The 19,407-nt window shown below is 39.3% G+C and overlaps 1 protein-coding gene across 6 annotated transcripts in view; it reads left to right on the top strand.

Moving 5' to 3' along the window:
• The window catches only part of opn4xb (opsin 4xb), a 58,832-nt gene that overhangs the window by 18,454 nt on the left and 20,971 nt on the right, over positions 1 to 19,407 (top strand). For all 6 annotated transcript variants that reach the window (XR_015490391.1, XR_015490392.1, XM_087252370.1 and 3 more), the window contains 4 exon segments: positions 3,917 to 4,050; positions 7,631 to 7,834; positions 11,518 to 11,689; positions 17,142 to 17,297. Coding sequence is in view for 4 of the 6 variants with exons in the window: in XM_087252370.1 (XP_087108496.1) it covers positions 3,917 to 4,050; positions 7,631 to 7,834; positions 11,518 to 11,689; positions 17,142 to 17,297 (666 nt within the window). In the remaining 2 variants the exon portion in view is untranslated.

Genomic DNA, 19,407 nt, shown 5'->3' with positions numbered 1-19,407 from the left:
TTGTAAAAGCTGCATGTACATTAATTATGAAACAATTAGCAAAATGTCCCTCATTTAAAAGAAAACTTTGAATGATGTAATATCAACAATAATAATACATACATTTTTATTGTTTTAGTCAGTTTATTTATTAATTTTCTTTTCGGCTTAGTCCTTTTATTAATCAGGGGTCGCCACAGGGGAATGAATCACCAACTAATCCAGCATATGTTTTAAGGAGCGGATGAAATAAACCACCGACTTATGCAGCATATGTTTTAGGCAGCAGATGCCCTTCCAGCTGCAACCCATATCTGTGATGACATCCATACACACTCATTCACACCTATACACTACGGAAAATTTAGCCTACCCACTTCACCTGTACCGCATGTCTTTGGACTGTGGGGGAAACCTGAGAACCCGGAGGAAACCTACACGAACGCGGAGAGAACATGCAAACTCCACACAAAAACGCCAGCTGAGGCTCGAACCAGTTACCTTCTTGCTGTGAGGCGACAGCACAACCTACTGCACCACCGCATTGCTTATGTTAGTATTCATATTTTAATATTTATAATTTAAAATGGGCAGGACAAACTTCAGTAAATATTTATAATTTAGAAATATTAATAAAAATATTTTCCAGGTTTTTTTTCTCTAGTTTTCTCTTTTACTCTTTTGTTGCAGAATATTTTCTTTTATTTATTTACATTTTAAATGAATTACTTTTTGTCATGATCAGGTGAATCGATGCTTTTGAAAACACTATTGGTTAGGTTTAAGGAAGGGGGTTGGTGGGGGTATTGGTTGGTCAGTCAGTCAGTCAGTCGTCAGCGGCCTCTGGTGGATTTACGTGAGAAGAGCGGGCAAGATTGGCACTTGCAAAAGAAATTTGAGATTTTACAAAGCCTACACAGCGGCCTCTGGTGGATTTGCGAAAACAAAAACTGCAAAAAATGTAGCTTCTGGGATGTATTTTGTGATCTCCAGAAATGTAGATGGGGGTATGTATTAGTAATGAGCCTGGGTTTTGCATTGTATTATTATTATTATTATTATTATTATTATTATTATTTTATTATTATTACTACTACTACTACTACTACTACTACTACTACTACTACTATTAATATGAATATTATTACTATTAATATTAATATTATTACTATTATTATTATTCTTAATAGTATTAGTAGTAGTAATAATAATATGAATATTATTACAATTATTGTTAATATTATTACTATTATTATTATTATTATTAATAATAATATTAGTATTATTGCTATTATTATTATTATTATTATATAAAAATAAAATACATTATAAAATGACACATTAGTTAAACATGTTTGGTTTTTATGTCTTAACATTTTAAAAGAGAATATATTTAAAAATAAGTCAAAAAGTAGTAAAAATGTTGCTCTCAGTTTTTTGCGAGATCATGCCTCTCAGCTATTAGATAATCCCTCCAAGAAAACGTTATGAACTTCAATTGTTGTAGTGAATTAGGTCAGTGTGGTAAAACTAGAGCAAACAGTGAAATGCTAGTATAAAGCTTCTGTTTTCTTTTCTTCTGTATCCCCATTCACTCAGATTAAAGTTACCACCACTGGATAGCCATAATCCTCATTTGCAAAAAACGCTTCTAATGTATTGAATATAGGCCAGATGTGCTGGAAATTAGGAATACTGTGAATGAGATATAAATAACCAGTCTAATGCATTTACATAAGTGGATGCAATTATTGTAATCATGGGCTTTTGTGGAGAGTGGAAGGAAATTGACTTCTTTTCCAGGAATCCCGGGAATCCCTAGAACTGCAGGATATCAATAGAATGAGAGTCAATGGGGTGTTTGATCTGTTTGATGGCAGCTTTAGCAAATAACCCTTATTTACCTCATGTAACTTCCTTTTTATTTTCATCATTCATTAATTTTCCTTGGGCTTAGTCCCTTTATTCATCAGAGGTCGCCACAGCAGAATGAACTGCCAACTATTCCAGCAAATGTTTCACAGAGTGGATGCCCTTCCAGCTGCAACCCATTCATTCACTCATGTTCTTTTCGGCTGAGTCCCTTTATTAATCTGGGGTTGCCACAGCAACCACCAACTTATCTAGCAAATGTTCTACGCTGCGGATGCCCTTCCAGCTGCAATCCATCACAAACATCCATACACGCTGATTCACACACATACACTATAGACAATTTAGCTTACCCAATTCACCTGTACAGCATGTTTTTGAACTTGAGGGGGAAACCGGAGCACCAGGAGGAAACCCACGCGAATACAGAGAGAACACGAAAAATTCACACAGAAGCGCCAACTGACCCAGCCGAGGCTCAAACCAGCAACCTTCTTGCTGTAACCCAATACACCCATACACACTCATTCACACATATACACTATGGCCAATTTAGTTTATTCAATTCGCCAATACTGCATATCTTTGGACTGTGGGGGTAACAGGTGCACCTAGAGGAAACCAACACCAACACAAAGAGAACATGCTAACTCCACGCAGAAATGACAACTGACCAAGCTGGGCTTATTTTATTCTTTTACTTTTATTTTTTTTAGATTATTATTTTGCATTTACAGAGGAAGGCTTTGATTTATGGATTATTAAACACAGTTAATAATGTACACTGCATATGTATGTGAAATTACTGTATGGTTGCTTTTTATCACACACATTACTGATTACACTGCAAAGAAATGCTTTTGAAGAATTTTTGTCTCGTTTCTTTTTAAAAGATCTACAAATTTTAAAATCATGAAGCATTTTTCTGACAAGTAAAGCATATAATAAGTAGAAAAGTTTAGTTTTTTCTTAGAAAATGAAAATAAATTTGCCAGTGGCATAAGTAAAGTCTACATGTCAAACTGAAAACAAAATTAATTTACTTATCCAACTTGCAGTTTATTTACCTTGTTTTAAAAAACAAATCACTTAATTTTGACACATTATTCTCTAGAAAATGGGCAACACGGTGGCTCAGTGGTTAGCACTGTAACTTCACAGCAAGAATGTTGGTTCGAATTCAGAATATAAATATATATATTAAAACATTTGTTTGTTTGATGTAAAAATTCGTAATAATGACAAAAAATACTAATTAGTGGATCTCCTTACTTCCGGGTGCAGCTGTGGCTAGTGTATTCTGGGAAATTTTTCTTACCCCTTGGTTTCGAGTGTGGTTCTGAAAAATCTTGGTTTGAAGGGGTGCATACCCCTTGCCCTTAGCCCTATGCCTTCAAGCTAAAGAGAATTGGGACACCGCAACCCCTTCACAGGCACGCACAAAACGAGGGGTAAGGGGAAGGGCTAAAGGGTAGAATTGGGATTGGGCCTAAGAGTTTAAAGATAAAAATATTCAAATAAAGATTTTTAAAAGCAGGTTAAGTGAAAAATTGCTGTGTAAAAAGTCTGTTTTAAAGTAAAAGCTTTTATAATTTTTTGTTTATTATGTGTTTTTTCCCAGTGTCACAAGTTAATGTATTTTCTTAGAAAATTCTATATTTAATTTTAATAAGCAAATCTATTTTAAATGCTTTAATATTTTTAAAAATATATTAAATATGGAAAAAATTCTTTATAGATAACATAAAATTATGTATTACATCATCCATATATTGTTTAAAATCTATATTTTGTCCATTTGTTTTTATTTAGAAACGTAAAAAATATATTTGAAAGCTTACCTCTGCAATTCTTTTAATTCAAAAAAACCCAAAAGAAGATATTTTGAAGACTGCTGGTTATGATTATCATTGACATACCTTTTGTCCATATAACAAAAGCCCAAACATTCTTGATAATATCTTATATTGTCATTTACTGTGTAAGTAAAAGCGTCAAAGCATTATTGTTCATAAGCGATGTACTGTCTGTTTTAACTTTTCTTTTTTTTTCTTTTTTTTTGCAGTAACAAAAAGTTGCGGAGCCTGCCTAATTATTTCATCATGAACCTGGCGGTTAGTGATTTCCTCATGGCCATCACACAGTCTCCAATCTTCTTCATCAACTGCCTGTATAAGGAGTGGATGTTTGGAGAACTGGGTAAGTATCTTAATCTTTGGTTTAGTTGCAACATGGGCTCATTCTAAAAGCATACTCCTATATACATATCTGGAGTTGGTGAATTATGTAGCCAGAAGTACGCATGGCTGCATTTTGTCTTTATAACGAACCACGACGACAGGGTTTGAGTCCGGCAAAGATCGTTTCCAGAAAGTGAGTAATACAAAAACATAAGCCAAAAAAATAAAAATAAAATAAACATAAGGATGTGTTAAAATCTAAAAAAAAAAAAAAACATAGAAAAAATCAGACGAGGGCTTTTCTTTTTCTGGATTGCTTTTTAAAACACTATCAGTTGGGTTTAGGGAAGATGATGAGCTGGTCAGTCAGTGCTTTTGAAAACACTATCAGTTGGGTTTAGGGAAGGGGTAGGTGGGAGGTTCGGTCAGTCAGTTGGTCAGTCAGTCGACAGCGGCCTCTGTTGGATTTACGCAAGAAGAGCAGGGGCCTCATGTACGAAGACTTGCGTGGAAATCATACTAAAACATTGCGTACGCACAAAGCTGTAAATGTGCGTACCCAGAAAAAAATTCAGATGTATGAAACTGCGTACGCCAAATCTCACGCATATTCTTTTGTACATCCGAATGAACGTGACACTGAGCGCAACATGCACGAGCACAAAACCCCTCCCTGCCTCCTCCCCCGTATGAATATGCTAATGACTCTACTTTGGCAAAACCCAACGAAAAAGCAATGGAGAAAGCAAGCAAGAAGAGAAACTATGAACAGAATGTGAATTGGAGGTGCTGCTTTCAGAGGTGGACCGGAGAAAAACAGTGTTATTTGCAAGTTTGTTCTCCGGAATTAACAACAAAAGAAAAAAATAGAGTGGGAGAGTTAAGCTGATGGAGTTAACACAGTTGGGTCTGAACATCGCACTGAGTGCATTAAAAAGAAATAGTGTAATTTATAGGTGTAAAATGTTGCAGTACCCTTAACGGTCTCAGTGGTGCAGCTCAAAAAACGCATGTCAACATGTTTTGACACGTTCAAGCTTGAACTCGGTTCGAATCCAGCGTCTGATGAACTCTTTCTTCTTTTTTCCCCCGCTACATATCAGATTTTGCCAACTATTTATCACGAGAAAGACAAGTAGGAATCATTAATAAGTCTGTGCATCATATTTTATTTGCACATTTAGTGAATGGAAATGTTTCTGATTTACGCATGCAAATTCATCTTCAGATAGCGTCTTTATAGCAATCTGTGTGCAATAGATAGCTCCGATTACATTGGGGAAACCGGCGACCGCTGCAAAATGTGCTTTAATGTTTAGCTGGTTAGCTGTATGGTATGGAAACCTTATATACCTGCTAGATGAACCCGTCTCATACAGCTGCCATTGCAAGGCTCAAAGACACTTTGTAGAAAGGAATTTTACACAACTGCCTCTAGGAGTCGCCAATGCAAATAAAACAGACACACAAAAAAAGTGCGTACGACAGCCATAAAGCTGGCGTGGAGCTGCGCACATTCCCACGTTCAGTTCATTGTTAGTAAATCCAAACGTGAGGGATTCTAAGCGTGAAACTTTGAAACCTACGCAAAGTTTTTGTGCGTACGCAACGTTGATACATGAGGCCCCTGGTATGAATGGCACTTGTGGAGATTTGAAATTTGAGATCTGAAAAAGTGTGCACAGTGGCCTTTGGTAAATTACCGAAAAACAAAAAATGGAAAAAATTAACCTCCTGGGACGTCACGCTATCCAGAAATTTATATAGCGGTACGTTTTCAGAATGAGCCTGGGATGTTTATTTCTTTAATACACTGAATAGAATCATTAAGCAAATTCTAAGACAGAAATAATTTCCCGCATGTTATTTAGAAGGTTTATGTATTTTGTAAGTTGTAAATCTTGCAAAATTGACTCTGAGGCAAATTCTTGACAATTTTTTTTATATTTGTCAAGCACACTAAGCCTAGTGCATATTACTATACGCACATACGCACACACACACACACAGTCCTGATACATGCACTATAGGTGAATTGGATGAACTAAAATGGCCATAGTGTATGAGACTGTGTGTGTGTGTGTGTGTGTGTGAATGATTATGTATGGGTGATTTTCTAGGTTGCAGCTGGAAGGGTATTCGCTGCAGAACATATGCTGAAATAGTTGTTGGTTCATTCAGCTGTGGCAACCTTTGAAAAACAGACTAAGCTGAAGTAGAATGGATGGATGGATGAATGAATGAATTAATGAATGAATGAATGCGAGAGTGTATGGGTGTTTCCCAGTACTGAGTTGTGGCTAGAAGGGCATCCACTGCGTAAAACATATGCTGGAATAGTTGGCGGTTCATTCCGCTGTGCCAACTTCTGAAATAGAGACTAAGCAGAAGGCAGATGAATGAATGAATATGCACACACGTTTATGATTATGTTTATTTATGTGGAAAATATACACACATATATGTGTATGCGGGCATGTGTGTGTCTGCTGCTAGACAACGTTGATCAAATCAGATCATCAAATCATACAGTGGCACGTAATTGTCAAAACAGATCCTAAAGTGTTTGCTATGAATGTAAAAAGCGTAGTCAATTTAATCTGATTTAAATGTTTTGATGTCAGACGTAATTCTCAGAGGCATGATTCACATGAAAGGGATTGTGTTTATTATTTTTCGTGAGAAGAAAGGTGGACAAGAACCTCCTTGCAGGAGCTTTTTGTGTCTCTTAAATAGGCCTTCTATTATTTTTCCAAAACAAAATATATTTTTGTAATAATAGCACAAATTATATCAAGTTATGTCTAAAAATAATGTTTTGAATGTGTTTACCGCTACTTTGCCTCCCACTATACAAACGTTTGACTGTCTCTGCCTCCTAAATCATATGTTCAGCTTCAAGTTGTTATTAGTTATATAGTAAAGCAAAAAATTGTCATCTTTAACCGTTTAATTCATTCATTTTCTTGTCGGCTTAGTCACTTTATTATTCTGGGGTCACCACTGTGGAATGAACCCCCAACTTATCCAGCACGTTTTTACGCAGCGGATTCTCTTCCAGCCGCAACCCATCTCTGGGAAATAATTCATTCATTCATTCATTCATTCATTCATTTCCTTTCGAATTAGTCTCCATTTCAGGGGTCGCCACAGCGGAATGAACTAACAACTCTTTTAGCATACCCTTCAAGCCGCAACCCAGTACCAAGAAACACCCATACACTCTCATTCAAACACACTCTACGGCCAATATAGTTCATTGAATTCACCTATAGTGCATGTGTTTGGACTGTGGGGTAAACCTGAGCAACTGGAGGAAACCCACACTAACAGAGGGAGAACATGCAAACTCCACACTGAAATGCCAACTTACCCAGCTGAGTCTTAAACCAGCGACCTTCTTGCTGTGAGGCGACAGTGCTACCCACTGCGCCACAGTGCCGCCCTTCATACATTGTTTAGAATTAATTATGGATTCAGTATACAGTAAGTTTTATGATTGTTGTATTTTATTGTAGTTTAAGGAAAAGAAATGGAAAATGCTTGAAATGTACCTGCTCTTCTGGAATGGGTCATCTTTTCTCTGTGTGTGTTTTCAGGATGTAAAATCTATGCATTCTGTGGTGCGCTGTTCGGCATCACCTCGATGATAAACCTGTTGGCCATTTCTATTGATCGCTACCTGGTTATCACCAAACCACTGCAGACCATCCAGTGGAACTCCAAGCGCAGAACCGGTCTGGCCATCCTTTGCATCTGGCTCTACTCGCTGGCCTGGAGTCTGGCTCCTCTGATTGGCTGGAGTAAGATTCACATAATTTAATATACAGTTGAAGTCAAAATTATTCCATTTATTTATTTATTTATTTATTTATTTCAATATCTATTAAATGATGTTTAACAGAGAAAGGATTTTTTCACTGTATTTCCTATATTGTTTTCTCTTCTGGAGAAAGTCTGATTTGTCTAGTTTCAGCTAGAATAAAAGCAGTTTTTATAAAAAAAAATAAATAAATAAAAAAACATTAAGGTCAACATTAATAGCCCCTTTAAGCAATATATTTATTTAATTGTCTACAGAACAAACCATTGTTTTACCACAATTTGCTTAATTAACCTAGTTAAGCCTTTAAATGTCACTTTAAGCTGAATAGTATCTTGAAAAATATCCAGTAAAATATTATGCACTGTCATCATGACAAAGATAATATAGAGTTGAAATGGTTACAGGTTTTTAGCTTTTATACTCAGCGATATCTCAAAGCAATTCATATAGCCCTATCATACACCCGGCGCAAGACACGACGCAATTGTTGTTTGCTAGTTTCAGCTTGGCACAAGAGTCGTTTTGACGTTTTACACCACGCTGTTTAAATAGCAAATGCATTTGCGCTCATATGTGCGCCCATAGGTGTTCTGGTCTAAAAAGGGAGGTGTGTTGAGGCGCACTGCTGCGTGTTGCTATTTTGAGAAACTATAATAGATTATTCAATAGACCAGAACAAAGCCGGCCTATTGTCCAGCGCAGAGCGCGTTAGTTGTTTATTCACAACTATTTGCTTTTGTATAATGTTATTATTATTAGCAGTATTATTTATTATATGCATATTTATATTTTTTTATAAAAAACAAGCTTAGATTTGTCCACTTGTCAGGTTTTAGACCATACTGTATGGGGCACAGCATGTGTATTTGGATATAACTCTCTTAATGAACTATTGTTTCACAACTGACTCTTAAAGGGAATGGGAGATGAGACTCTGATTGGTTTATTCTCAAAACACACCTATAACTCATTAAGAAAATAAACTCAACCCTTTTAGACCATGCGCCACAGTGCAAAGTGGATTTTTCCATCCTTATATTGACAAAAGTGGACCCGTAACCCTACCCGTCACCGTGACGTCACTCACTACATTGAGTGCATTGTGTCTGACATTGCATCACTCAGTGATGCAATCTCAGCTTGCATCATAAAGGCTGCATCCAGATACTATTGGACATATGAGCCCACAAAGTGGCACAAATGGATTTGCTATTTAATCCTGAGTTGTGCTGGTCTGAAATAGCAATAGATCAGGCCAAACATGTCTTGTGCATTATTGCACTGGTCGTATGATAGGGCTCTTCGGGAGTACTCACACTATTTACAGTTGCCTCGAACTGGGCCAAATCACGCTTGTACCCCCTCCCGTCTCCCTCAGCGGCCCGCACTAACATTACATTCGGGCCTGGGCACGCTTACGTCATCAATGCTGCACTGTTCAGCGAGCTCTCTCGCTAAGCACAGTGGAGATTTTTCTTGTTATATCGCTTTAGTCCTTAGAGATGCAGTGACACGCAGTCAGATATGTCACCGAACAGATCCGCCACTTTTGACGCTCATAAACAATCATAAAGTCCTCGTGCTGCAGGAATTATGAGGTTGCTGAAGGTGCGCAGCTGTGGTGCAGTGAGGGGTTTGCGTAATTAATAAACTACGGCAGTTTGCGTTCACTGAACAGTAAGTATGATTAATGAATCCATAAGAAACAGTCCCTTAAAGTCACGTCTCGCTTTCAGTTTCGGGCTTTGGCGTATTTTGCACTTACACACATCAAGCGTACCGCGCCAAAGCCCAAGTGAACAACGCTCAGGCACACCTCTTCTAATCGGGCCAGGGCCGACTAAGTGAACCATGCCTGAGCCCGATTCAGCGCACTCATACTTCTCAAACGATCCGGGAAACGGGCCTGGGCAGGGTACGGACAGCATAGTGTGCGTAGGCCATCAATGTCTAATTCATGTGATGTACAGTTTAGTACGATTTGCTCATTCCATAATGACGGTTGGGTTTAGGGTTGGGTGGGGTGTCACGGCTGTTTTTAAAAATCAGACATTTTTGTACGACTTAACCCATACAAATTTCTATGAATTAACCAGTAAACTGACGAAACTGAAAATAGCTGAACAATCTTATTTTGTGTTTAACAAATAAAATAAAATAAAATAAAATTAAAAATTAAGCTCATAAAAGTTTGAAAGAACTTGAGGGTGAGTAAATAGTACATTTTCATTGTTGGGTGAACTATTCTTTAAGTAAAAGATGTCTTTTTTATCTTAAGTTAAAATCCCTGCTAAAAAATCCAGCTTAAACCAGCCTAGGCTGGTTGGCTGGTTTTAGCTGGTCGACCAGGCTGGTTTTAGAGGGGTTTTGGCCACTTCCAGGCTGGTTTCCAGCCATTTCCAGCCTGGTCTTAGCTGGTCAGGCTGGAAAATGACCAGCTAAATCCAGCTAAAACCAGCTTGACTAGCCTGGTTTTAAGCTGGACATAGCTGGTTTTGGCTGGGCTCCCAGCCTGCTAGGCTGGTCAAGCTGGTTTTAGCTGGTCATCTCCCAGCCTAACCAGCTAAGACCAGGCTGGAAACCAGCCTGGAAGTGGCCAAAACCCCTCTTGGCTGGTTTAAGCTGGATTTTTCAGCAGGGATGCCTTGCAAGGGTGTAACGGACATTTTAAAAGTGGGGGGGGGGGGGGGGGGGGGAGCTGTATGAGTGTCATGTTCACCAGCGAACAACCACCAGATGTCGCTGGTAAACATTCACACACAAACATTCACACTCATGGAACTACATATCTGCCATGTTATGGACTACAACCAACAGTCATGCCACACACACACACAACCGGTTCCAGATCCACACTGATTGCACTCTCACAGCTGAAGCCACTCACACAATGACATTTCAACTCGTTTTCTTTGTCTGCCTTTGCCGTGTTTTGATCCTTGCATTGTTTATTTATTTGATTCTGTTTGCTGCCTGCCTCTGACCATCTGCCTGTTCATTTGACTTCGACTCTGGATTGCCCTTATACATCTGTTTGCCCCTGTTTTGACCACTGCGGGCCTGGCTACGATTAAACCTGCATTTGGATCCTACCTTCTGTTGTCAGTGTCACTCCCCGTCGTTACAATGAGATCCAAAAGTTTACATACATATAATTATTATTTACCTCTTCCTAAATTTCTAAATGGTCTGTCTCTAAAAGTGAGGGGAACATACCCCATATTGTCTGGGTTGCTGTTGTATATTATAGCACAAAAACCTTATGAATTGCCTTCCTGTTATTTTACAGACTTATTCATCTCTAAATATGATTTCCTATGCATTATATTATTTCAAGCTACTAAAATGTCAATAAAAGCCACTTTGTTAAACTGAAGAGTTGAATTTTGAACATCAAAAGTCGACAGAGCACTGATCAACATCCCATAATGCAATTCACAACCGTAAACAAACCAAAAAACACTTGTGAATCACGAAATATGGAAACTGTTATCGTTTACAGTGTACTTTTTAATAATTGAAACAGTTTTGTCATTGTTTTAAAATTGCACATTGGTCAACTTGAGTTGTTTATAATAGCTCTGTATAAATTAGCTGTCAATGTTAATTGAATCTGCTGGTTTTATTCATTAAAGTAAGTAGATTAAACTGCTTTTGCAGGTTCCTACATCCCTGAAGGTCTGATGACGTCTTGCACATGGGATTACGTCTCTCCATCTCCTGCCAACAAGAGCTACACCATGATGCTCTGCTGTTTCGTCTTCTTCATCCCACTGAGCATCATCCTCTACTGTTACCTATTCATGTTCCTCTCCGTGCGGCAGGCCAGCAGGTCTGTTGAAGAGCAATGCTATTGTGGAAACAATGATGCTCTAGACCAGGGGTCACCAATCTCGGTCCTGCAGGGCCGGTGTCCCTGCAGGATTTAGCTCCAACTTGCCTCAACACACCTGCCTGATTGTTTCAAGTATACCTAGAAAGACCTTGATTTGCTTGTTCAGGTGTGTTTGATTAGGGTTGGAGTTATAGTCTGCAGGACACCGGCCCTCCAGGAACAAGTTTGGTGATCCCTGCTCTAGACCATTAAAGTGAAGTAAAGCTGAAATTAAACAAAAATGAGAAACACTGTACTTAAGGGGGGTGTTTATAAGATAAAAGTTTTTTGTTAAAGACGCACAAATACACTCACAAATACACACAAATTTACTCACTGGCCTTTTTTTATTATGTACACCTGTCCAACTGCCCGTTAATGCAAATTTATAATTAGCCAATCACATGGCAGTAACTCAATGCATTTAGGCATGTAGACATGGTCAAGACAATCTGCTGCAGTTCAAACTGAGCATCAGAATGGGGAAGAAAGGGCATTAGGTGATCGTGGCATGGTTGTTGGTGCCAGACGGGTTGGTCTGAGTATTTCAGAAACTGCTGATCTACTGGGATTTTCACGCACAACCATCTCTAGGGTTTACAGAGAATGATCAGAAAAAGAGAAAATATCCAGTGAACGGCAGTTCTGTGGGCGAGAATGCCTTGTTGATGCCAGAGGTCAGAGGAGAATGGCCAGACTGGTTCCAGCTGATACAAAGGCAACAGTAACTGAAATAACCACTTGTTACAACTGAGGTCTGCAGAAGAGCATCTCTGAACACACAACATGTCCAACATTGAGGCGGATGGGCTACAGCAGCAGAAGACCACACCGGGTGCCGCTCCTGTCAGCTAAGAACAGAAAACTGAGGCTACAATTCACACAGGCTCACCAAAATTGGACAATAGAAGATTAGAGAACCGTTGCCTGGTCTGATGAGTCTTGATTTCTGCTGCAACATTCGGAAAGTAGGGGCAGAATTTAACGTCAACAACATGAAAGCGTGGATCCATCCTGCCTTGTATCAGCAGTTCAGGCTGCTGGTGGTGGTGTAATTGTGTGGGGGATTTTCTTGGCAATCTTTGGGCCCATTAGTGCCAATTGAGCATCGTGTCAGTGCCACAGTCTACCAGAGTATTGTTACTGACCATGTCCATCCCTTTATGACCAAAGAGTTCACATCTTCTAATGGCTACTTCCAGCAGGATAACACACCATGACAATGAGTTCATGACAATGAGTCCACAGATCTCATTGAATCTCTATTGAATGTGTCATGTTATATCCTGGAAATACTAAGCTGTTGACATGGAATTGAACCAGACTTTGGTAAAAACTCAAACAATACAAACATAAAAATAAAACAAAACAAATAAATCTGAAAAAAGAGTTCTGTGTAAAAATAATGAAATGACACAAGGAAAAAGTCCTGAACTAAGGAAATGTATTTAATACTTCATATAAAAGGCTTTTTTGGTGATGCAGCTTAAAGATGCCTCTCAAATGGAGAATGAAGTCACATGCGTTGCTCAGGTATGAATTTCTCACAGACTTCAACAGAGAGTAAAAATCTTGATAGTTCTGTGGGACTTGTCTATCAAATCTGATCTTTAATTTCTATTTTCTATTGGATTCAGGTCAGGTGATTGGCTGGGCCATTCCACAACTTAATTTGAGAGTTTCCTTGGCTGTGTTTTGGATCATTGTTTTGCATTGTTTTGTTGTTGTCCACCCTGGGTTCATCTTCATCATCCTGCTAATGTAGATGTTGTACTGAAGCAGCTGAAATTCATTTACAATGATGAAGGGCAGAGGGTTGCTGAAGAACTACTGAGAGATTTTAGATAATGTCTGGGCTTTCACTGCCTTTCCCTGTGTCATTTCATTTTAATACACATAACTCCATTTGTAAACTAATTAGATTTGTTTTCTTTGCATATATGGATTCTTGTGGTTGCTATTGGGGAAAATTTACTACTGTGTGTAAATACAGTGTATAATACCCCTACTGTATGTAGAATTACATATCTCTGTGTAAAACTATTAGAATATACAGTAAATATGTAATGTTTGATGTATATATGTAAGAATTGATGAAGTTTAGATTTATAGCTCAGTGCAGTGGAAAAAGCTAAACGGTTTTTGATGATATGACCTTTAAAAATATGTGTAGTATTTGAAGTGTACAGACCAATTGATAATGTGCAATATAATAAATTATCCATCTCTGACAGGCGCATAATAAACTATATAAGGTTTCGTCTTAAATAAAAGATATTTCGGTCACTTTACAATAAGGTTTCATTAGTTAATGTATTTACTTGCACAAGCTAATAATGAACAATACAAGTACAGCATTTATTAATAATAGTTTACTAATGCAAGGGTGGACAACCCTCCTGGAGAGCCACCTTCTTGCAAATTTCAGTTGCTACCAAATTCCAAATTCATGCTTGTTGGCATTAGTTAATGCACTGTGAGTGAACATGAACTAACAATTTACAACTTTATTTTAGGGCTGTCAAAATTAGCGCGTTAACGCATGTGATCCATTTAAAATATTTAACGCATTAAAAAAAAATAACGCAGGTGCAGTTTTTATATTTCTTGTTGTGGCCGACTTGTGTTCAGGGCAGGCGCGTCCATAGAGGCGACCTAGACGGCTACCTTGGGCAGCAGAATAGTGAGCGAACCCCCCGGTCCTCACATTCATCCGCTACACCCACCCCCTCCCTCACGGTCCTCGACCTTCATACCAATAAAATGCGGTGATTGCCATTTGCCTAGAGCCCCAGTTCAGCTTGCTCTGGTCCTGCGTGTGTTTAAAGTGCAAAGAAATATGGATAAGCCCAAGGACGCGCTTTTAGAAGGCCAGTTTCAGTATAAAACAATAAATGTGGCATCACCAGGCTATCCAGTGTTTCCTCCAGAGTTTCATGCAATTTTGGGTCTTTCATTTTTAGTCTTTAGTCTTTAACTGCAGTTCAGCAGTTCACTCTCATTCAGCATATTTTCATTCAGGATGTTTTCAACAGTTCACACTTAGCTGATGATTGATTATAAAGCTTGTTTGGCATGCTGTCCCGGGAGAGAGAGGCCTGAGCTCATGAGATCCTTGAGCCCGGGGCTCCCTCCCATTGCAAGGCGGGAGGGGAGTTGAGCTCAGGTAGATCTCGAGAACTCCCCTGCTGTAGTAACCAATGGACAGTAAGTGATTGCTCTTGGAGCTAACTATATACTAGGAGCATGTCTATGGTGCCGATTTGGATTAGTCAATTAACCTAATTTGCATGTTTTTGGACGGTGGTAGGAAACCGGGGAACCCAGGGGAAACCCTTGTGAGCACGGGGAGAAAGTGCAAACTCCACACAGAAATGTCTGCTGGTTTGGTAAAGCCTGGAACCAGAGACGTTCTTGCTGTGAGGCAACAGTACTAACCACTGGGCCACCGTGTCACCAATCTAGGAAGGAGGAGGAGTAGGGGTGGAAGGGGGGACTAAGATAGCAGTGGAATGAAACCCAGGGTATTTATAGTAGTTTAGGAGTCGTCTGATTAGAGCATTGTGAATGGGATAATGCAGATCCAGCCGCTAGCAATCATAAGCACGTGATCCTCTCGAAATGAGTTTATACATAAACTTCACTTAATGGAATTTGGTACCGCATGGCGAACGGAAAGAAAAACCTCAGCATTTCGGGACTCGCGTGATCATTTAAGGAAATCGCTGCTTACATGGTAGACTTTTAATCAGTATCATCTTAATCATCAAAGCTGAGTATTGGTGTCCATGTGAATGAAAGTGCCAGATGAATTTGCAAGCTGTCAACAGCATCTGCGTCCATGAGCCCCTCAAATGTTTCATCAAGTTTGACATTTTCCCCCCTTTTGTAAAGCGTCTGCTTCACGTCAATGTGTGAGAATCTTTGCTTGTGAAATACAGCCATGGTTTAGAACGCTTAGTTTAAGCAAATTTGATGAACGTGTAACCCCGCCGGTCCTACGCCACCCAACCCGCTCCGAGCTGATATCAAACCGGCGACCTTCCGCATGGGAGTCAGGTGCTCTACCAAGGAGGCTAAAGACCATGGCCTCAAGCGTCTGTCACTAGAGCACCTTTAGAGGTCAGAGGAGTGAGGTTTACCTGCACAGCACACACTAGCTGGCCTCCGTTACAAACGCGATCGTGCTTGTGGGGGTTCACCTTTATTGGATAGGAAAGTAGAGAATATTGACAGAAAAGCATGGGTAGTGGAGAGAGGGAAAGGATTGGCATAGGACCACAAGACGGACTCAAACTCAGGTCGCCGTGAGCACCAGAGTGCATGTGTCGACGCTCTAACCACTACACCAGAGGCGCCGACACGATCGTGTTTGTTGATAAATCTGAAGGGATCACTCTTGCTCACCGGCACGGCACGCGTTGTCGGTGCGTGAGTGCGTGTATTTGTAGTCCACTTAGAATCCAACATGGAAAGCATTTTTGTTATTGGCATTGATTGTTTTGAAATTCAAAATGGCACTGTTTTTTTACTTCTGTAATAAACATGGCATTTCATGATGATTAATCATGATTAATTACGTTTTGTGATTACTCATGATTAATTACAAAAAAGTGTGATTAATTATGTAAATTTTTTTTAATCATTTGACAGCCCTACTTTATTTCTATAACTAAGCTTAACACACATGAACAAATACAGTAATAAATGTTTTGTTCATGTTAGTAAATCCATTAACTAACATTAACCAATACAACCATATTGTAAAGTGTTACTGATTTCTTCCAAAAGCGTCAGTAAAGATAATTATTCCTGAGGTCTGACCTATACTATAAATATACAGTTGAAGTCAGAATTATTTGCCCCCTTTGAATTTTTTTCTTTGTTTTTAAATATTTCCCAAATGATGTTTAACAGAGCAAGGAAATTTTCACAGTATGTCTGATAATATTTTTTCCTCTGGAGAAAGTCTTATTTGTTTTATTTCGGCTAGAATAAAAGCAGTTTTATTTTTTTTAAACACCATTTTAGGGACAAAATTATTAGCCCGTTTAAGCTAGATTTTTACTCGACTGTCTACAGAACAAAACATCATTATACAATGACTTGCTTAATTACCCTAACCTGCCTAGTTAACCTAATTAACCTAGTTAAGCCTTTAAATGTCACTTTAAGAAGTGTCTTAAAAAATATCTAGTGAAACATTATTTACTGTCATCATGGCAAAGATAAAATAAATCAGTTATTAGAAAGGAGTTATTAAAACTATTATGTTTAGAAATGTGTTGAAAAAATCTTCTCTCCGTTAAACAGAAATTGGGGGGGGGGGGGGGGAACAGGCGGTCTAATAATTCAGGGGGGCTAATAATTCTGCCTTCAACTGTATGTGTTTTTATTTATATGTGTGTAGAGATCTGGAAATGCTGAGCTCTCAGAAGTCCAGCTTTGTGAAGCAGCAGTCCATGAGGAGTGAATGGAAACTGGCTAAAATAGCGGCTGTGGTCATTGTGGTGTATGTTTTGTCCTGGGCTCCATATGCCTGCGTGACCCTCGTGGCCTGGGCAGGGTGAGTAGCAAATCTGCATTCATGCATTTTTTTGAGGACTTCACATTTACATGCTGGTCACGTAGGCTTAGGCAGCTTCATTAAATGTATTGCTCATACTTGGAATTAGAGATTTAAAGCATTTCGCTAACATCGCATGCATCAATCTACCGCTCGTACCACTTGAAAAATATTAATACTTTTATTCAGCAGAAAGGCATGCTATTGATGAAAAGTGAGAGTCAAGAGATTTAGATTTGATGAAAGAGCTCGGTGTCAAATCAAATCTCTTTTTACTTTTAATCATCACAACATTTAAAAGAAACAATGATCATGGTTGGATTAGTGTTTGTTTTTAGTGTCTTTCGGATGAGACGTTAAATCGAGGTCCTGACGCTCTGTGGTTGTTAAAAAACTCTGGATGTCCTTCGAAAAGAGTACGGGTTTAACCCCGGCATCCTGGCCAATTCTGCCTACTGGCCTCTGTCCATCATGGCCTCCTAACCCTCCCCATATCATAATTGGCTTCATCACTCGGTCTCCTCTCCACCAATCAGCTGGTGTTGGGTGTGTGGTCTGGCGCAAAATGGCTGCCTTTGTGTCATCCAGGTGGATGCTGCACACTGGTGGTGGATGAGGAGATTCCCGCCTATGTGTAAAGCACTTTGAGTGCACAGAAAAGTGGTATATAAATGTAAGGAATTTTTATTATTATTATTATTAATGTTGATAACAATCCAAAAAAGTGTCTTGAGCAGCAAGCGTCACAGTCGGTGTCTCACCACAGGCAATCAAGACTCAAACACACAGACATCACAGAGGATGTAGACAATACAATAGCGGACAACTAACTAAACCAAAACAGGGGTATTAATACATCCCTGCTGAAAAATCCAGCTTAAACCAGCCTAGGCTGGTTGAACAGCCTGGTTTTAGAGGGGTTTTGGCCATTTCCAGGCTGGTTTTCAGCCATTTCCAGCTCGGTTTTAGCTGTTCAGGCTGGAAAACGACCAGCTAAATCCAGCTAAAACCAACTTGACCAGCCTGGTTTAAGATGGACATAGCTGGTTTTGGCTGGACTCCCAGTCTGGCCAGGCTGGTCAAGCTGGTTTTAGCTGGTCATCTCCCTGTCACGGTACGGGTTGAAAACAGGAACAAAAACGGGGTGTAGAATCCAAGGGCAGATTTTAATGACGATTGTGCAGTGAAAGTGACAAAAAAATACAAAAAATCCAAAGTACAAAGTAACAAACAAAAGAGGACTCAAACAGTATAAAACTCGAACTAGACTTTGACAACTAACACAAGCTACAGAGCAGGATCAGGAACACATACCAATAAAGATGACAACGACCAACTGAAAAACAGAGGATGAATAACTGAATATATAGTGCAGGTAATCAACGGAGAACGGAGACAGCTGTGGTTGCAAATCAGTGTATATGACAGGCCGGGTGTGTGCGCGAAAGAATGTATGGAAATGTAGTTCTTAAGCCACTGTAGTTCGCTGGGAGTAGCTAGCGAACTACAGTGGCATCTTGTGGACAAACACAGTCATGACACTCCCAGCCTGACCAGCTAAGACCAGGCTGGAAATGGCTGGAAACCAGCCTGGAAATGGCCAAAACCCCTCTAAAACCAGGCTGGTTGACCAGCTAAAACCAGCCAACCAGCCTAGGCTGGTTTAAGCTGGATTTTTCTGTAGGGACAGGACAAGGCTGAACAGATTACAAACAAGGGTGAGAAAATAGATGGAGCTAATAAATATCAACACACAGCGGCAAAACAGAACCAAGGAGTCACATGACATAAACACAACGTCTGATAGACTTTATAGTGGTAACACTGGATCTTCTGCACCGAGGATAGTTTGCAAAGAGGCCGAAAAAGCGAGAGGGGTCGTTTGCTCCGGTGATTGTTGGCTCTGGGGCCATGAAAGTGGAGCATTGTTTGTTTCCACACACATTACTTTACCGAGGCTGAGAGGAAACATGGCACAACATAACACTGACAAACCAGACATGTGACATAACACAACGAAGACCCTAAACTGTTACAGCAAATCTGGTTTATACATGCTAGTTATTAATTATTTACTCATTCATTTTGCTTCGGCATAGTCCCTTATGGT

This window comes from Danio rerio, chromosome 5, assembly GCF_052040795.2.
Source record: "Danio rerio strain M-AB ecotype USA chromosome 5, GRCz13ab, whole genome shotgun sequence".
Lineage (NCBI taxonomy): Eukaryota > Metazoa > Chordata > Actinopteri > Cypriniformes > Danionidae > Danio > Danio rerio.
This window is presented reverse-complemented; position numbering and strand designations above follow the sequence as displayed.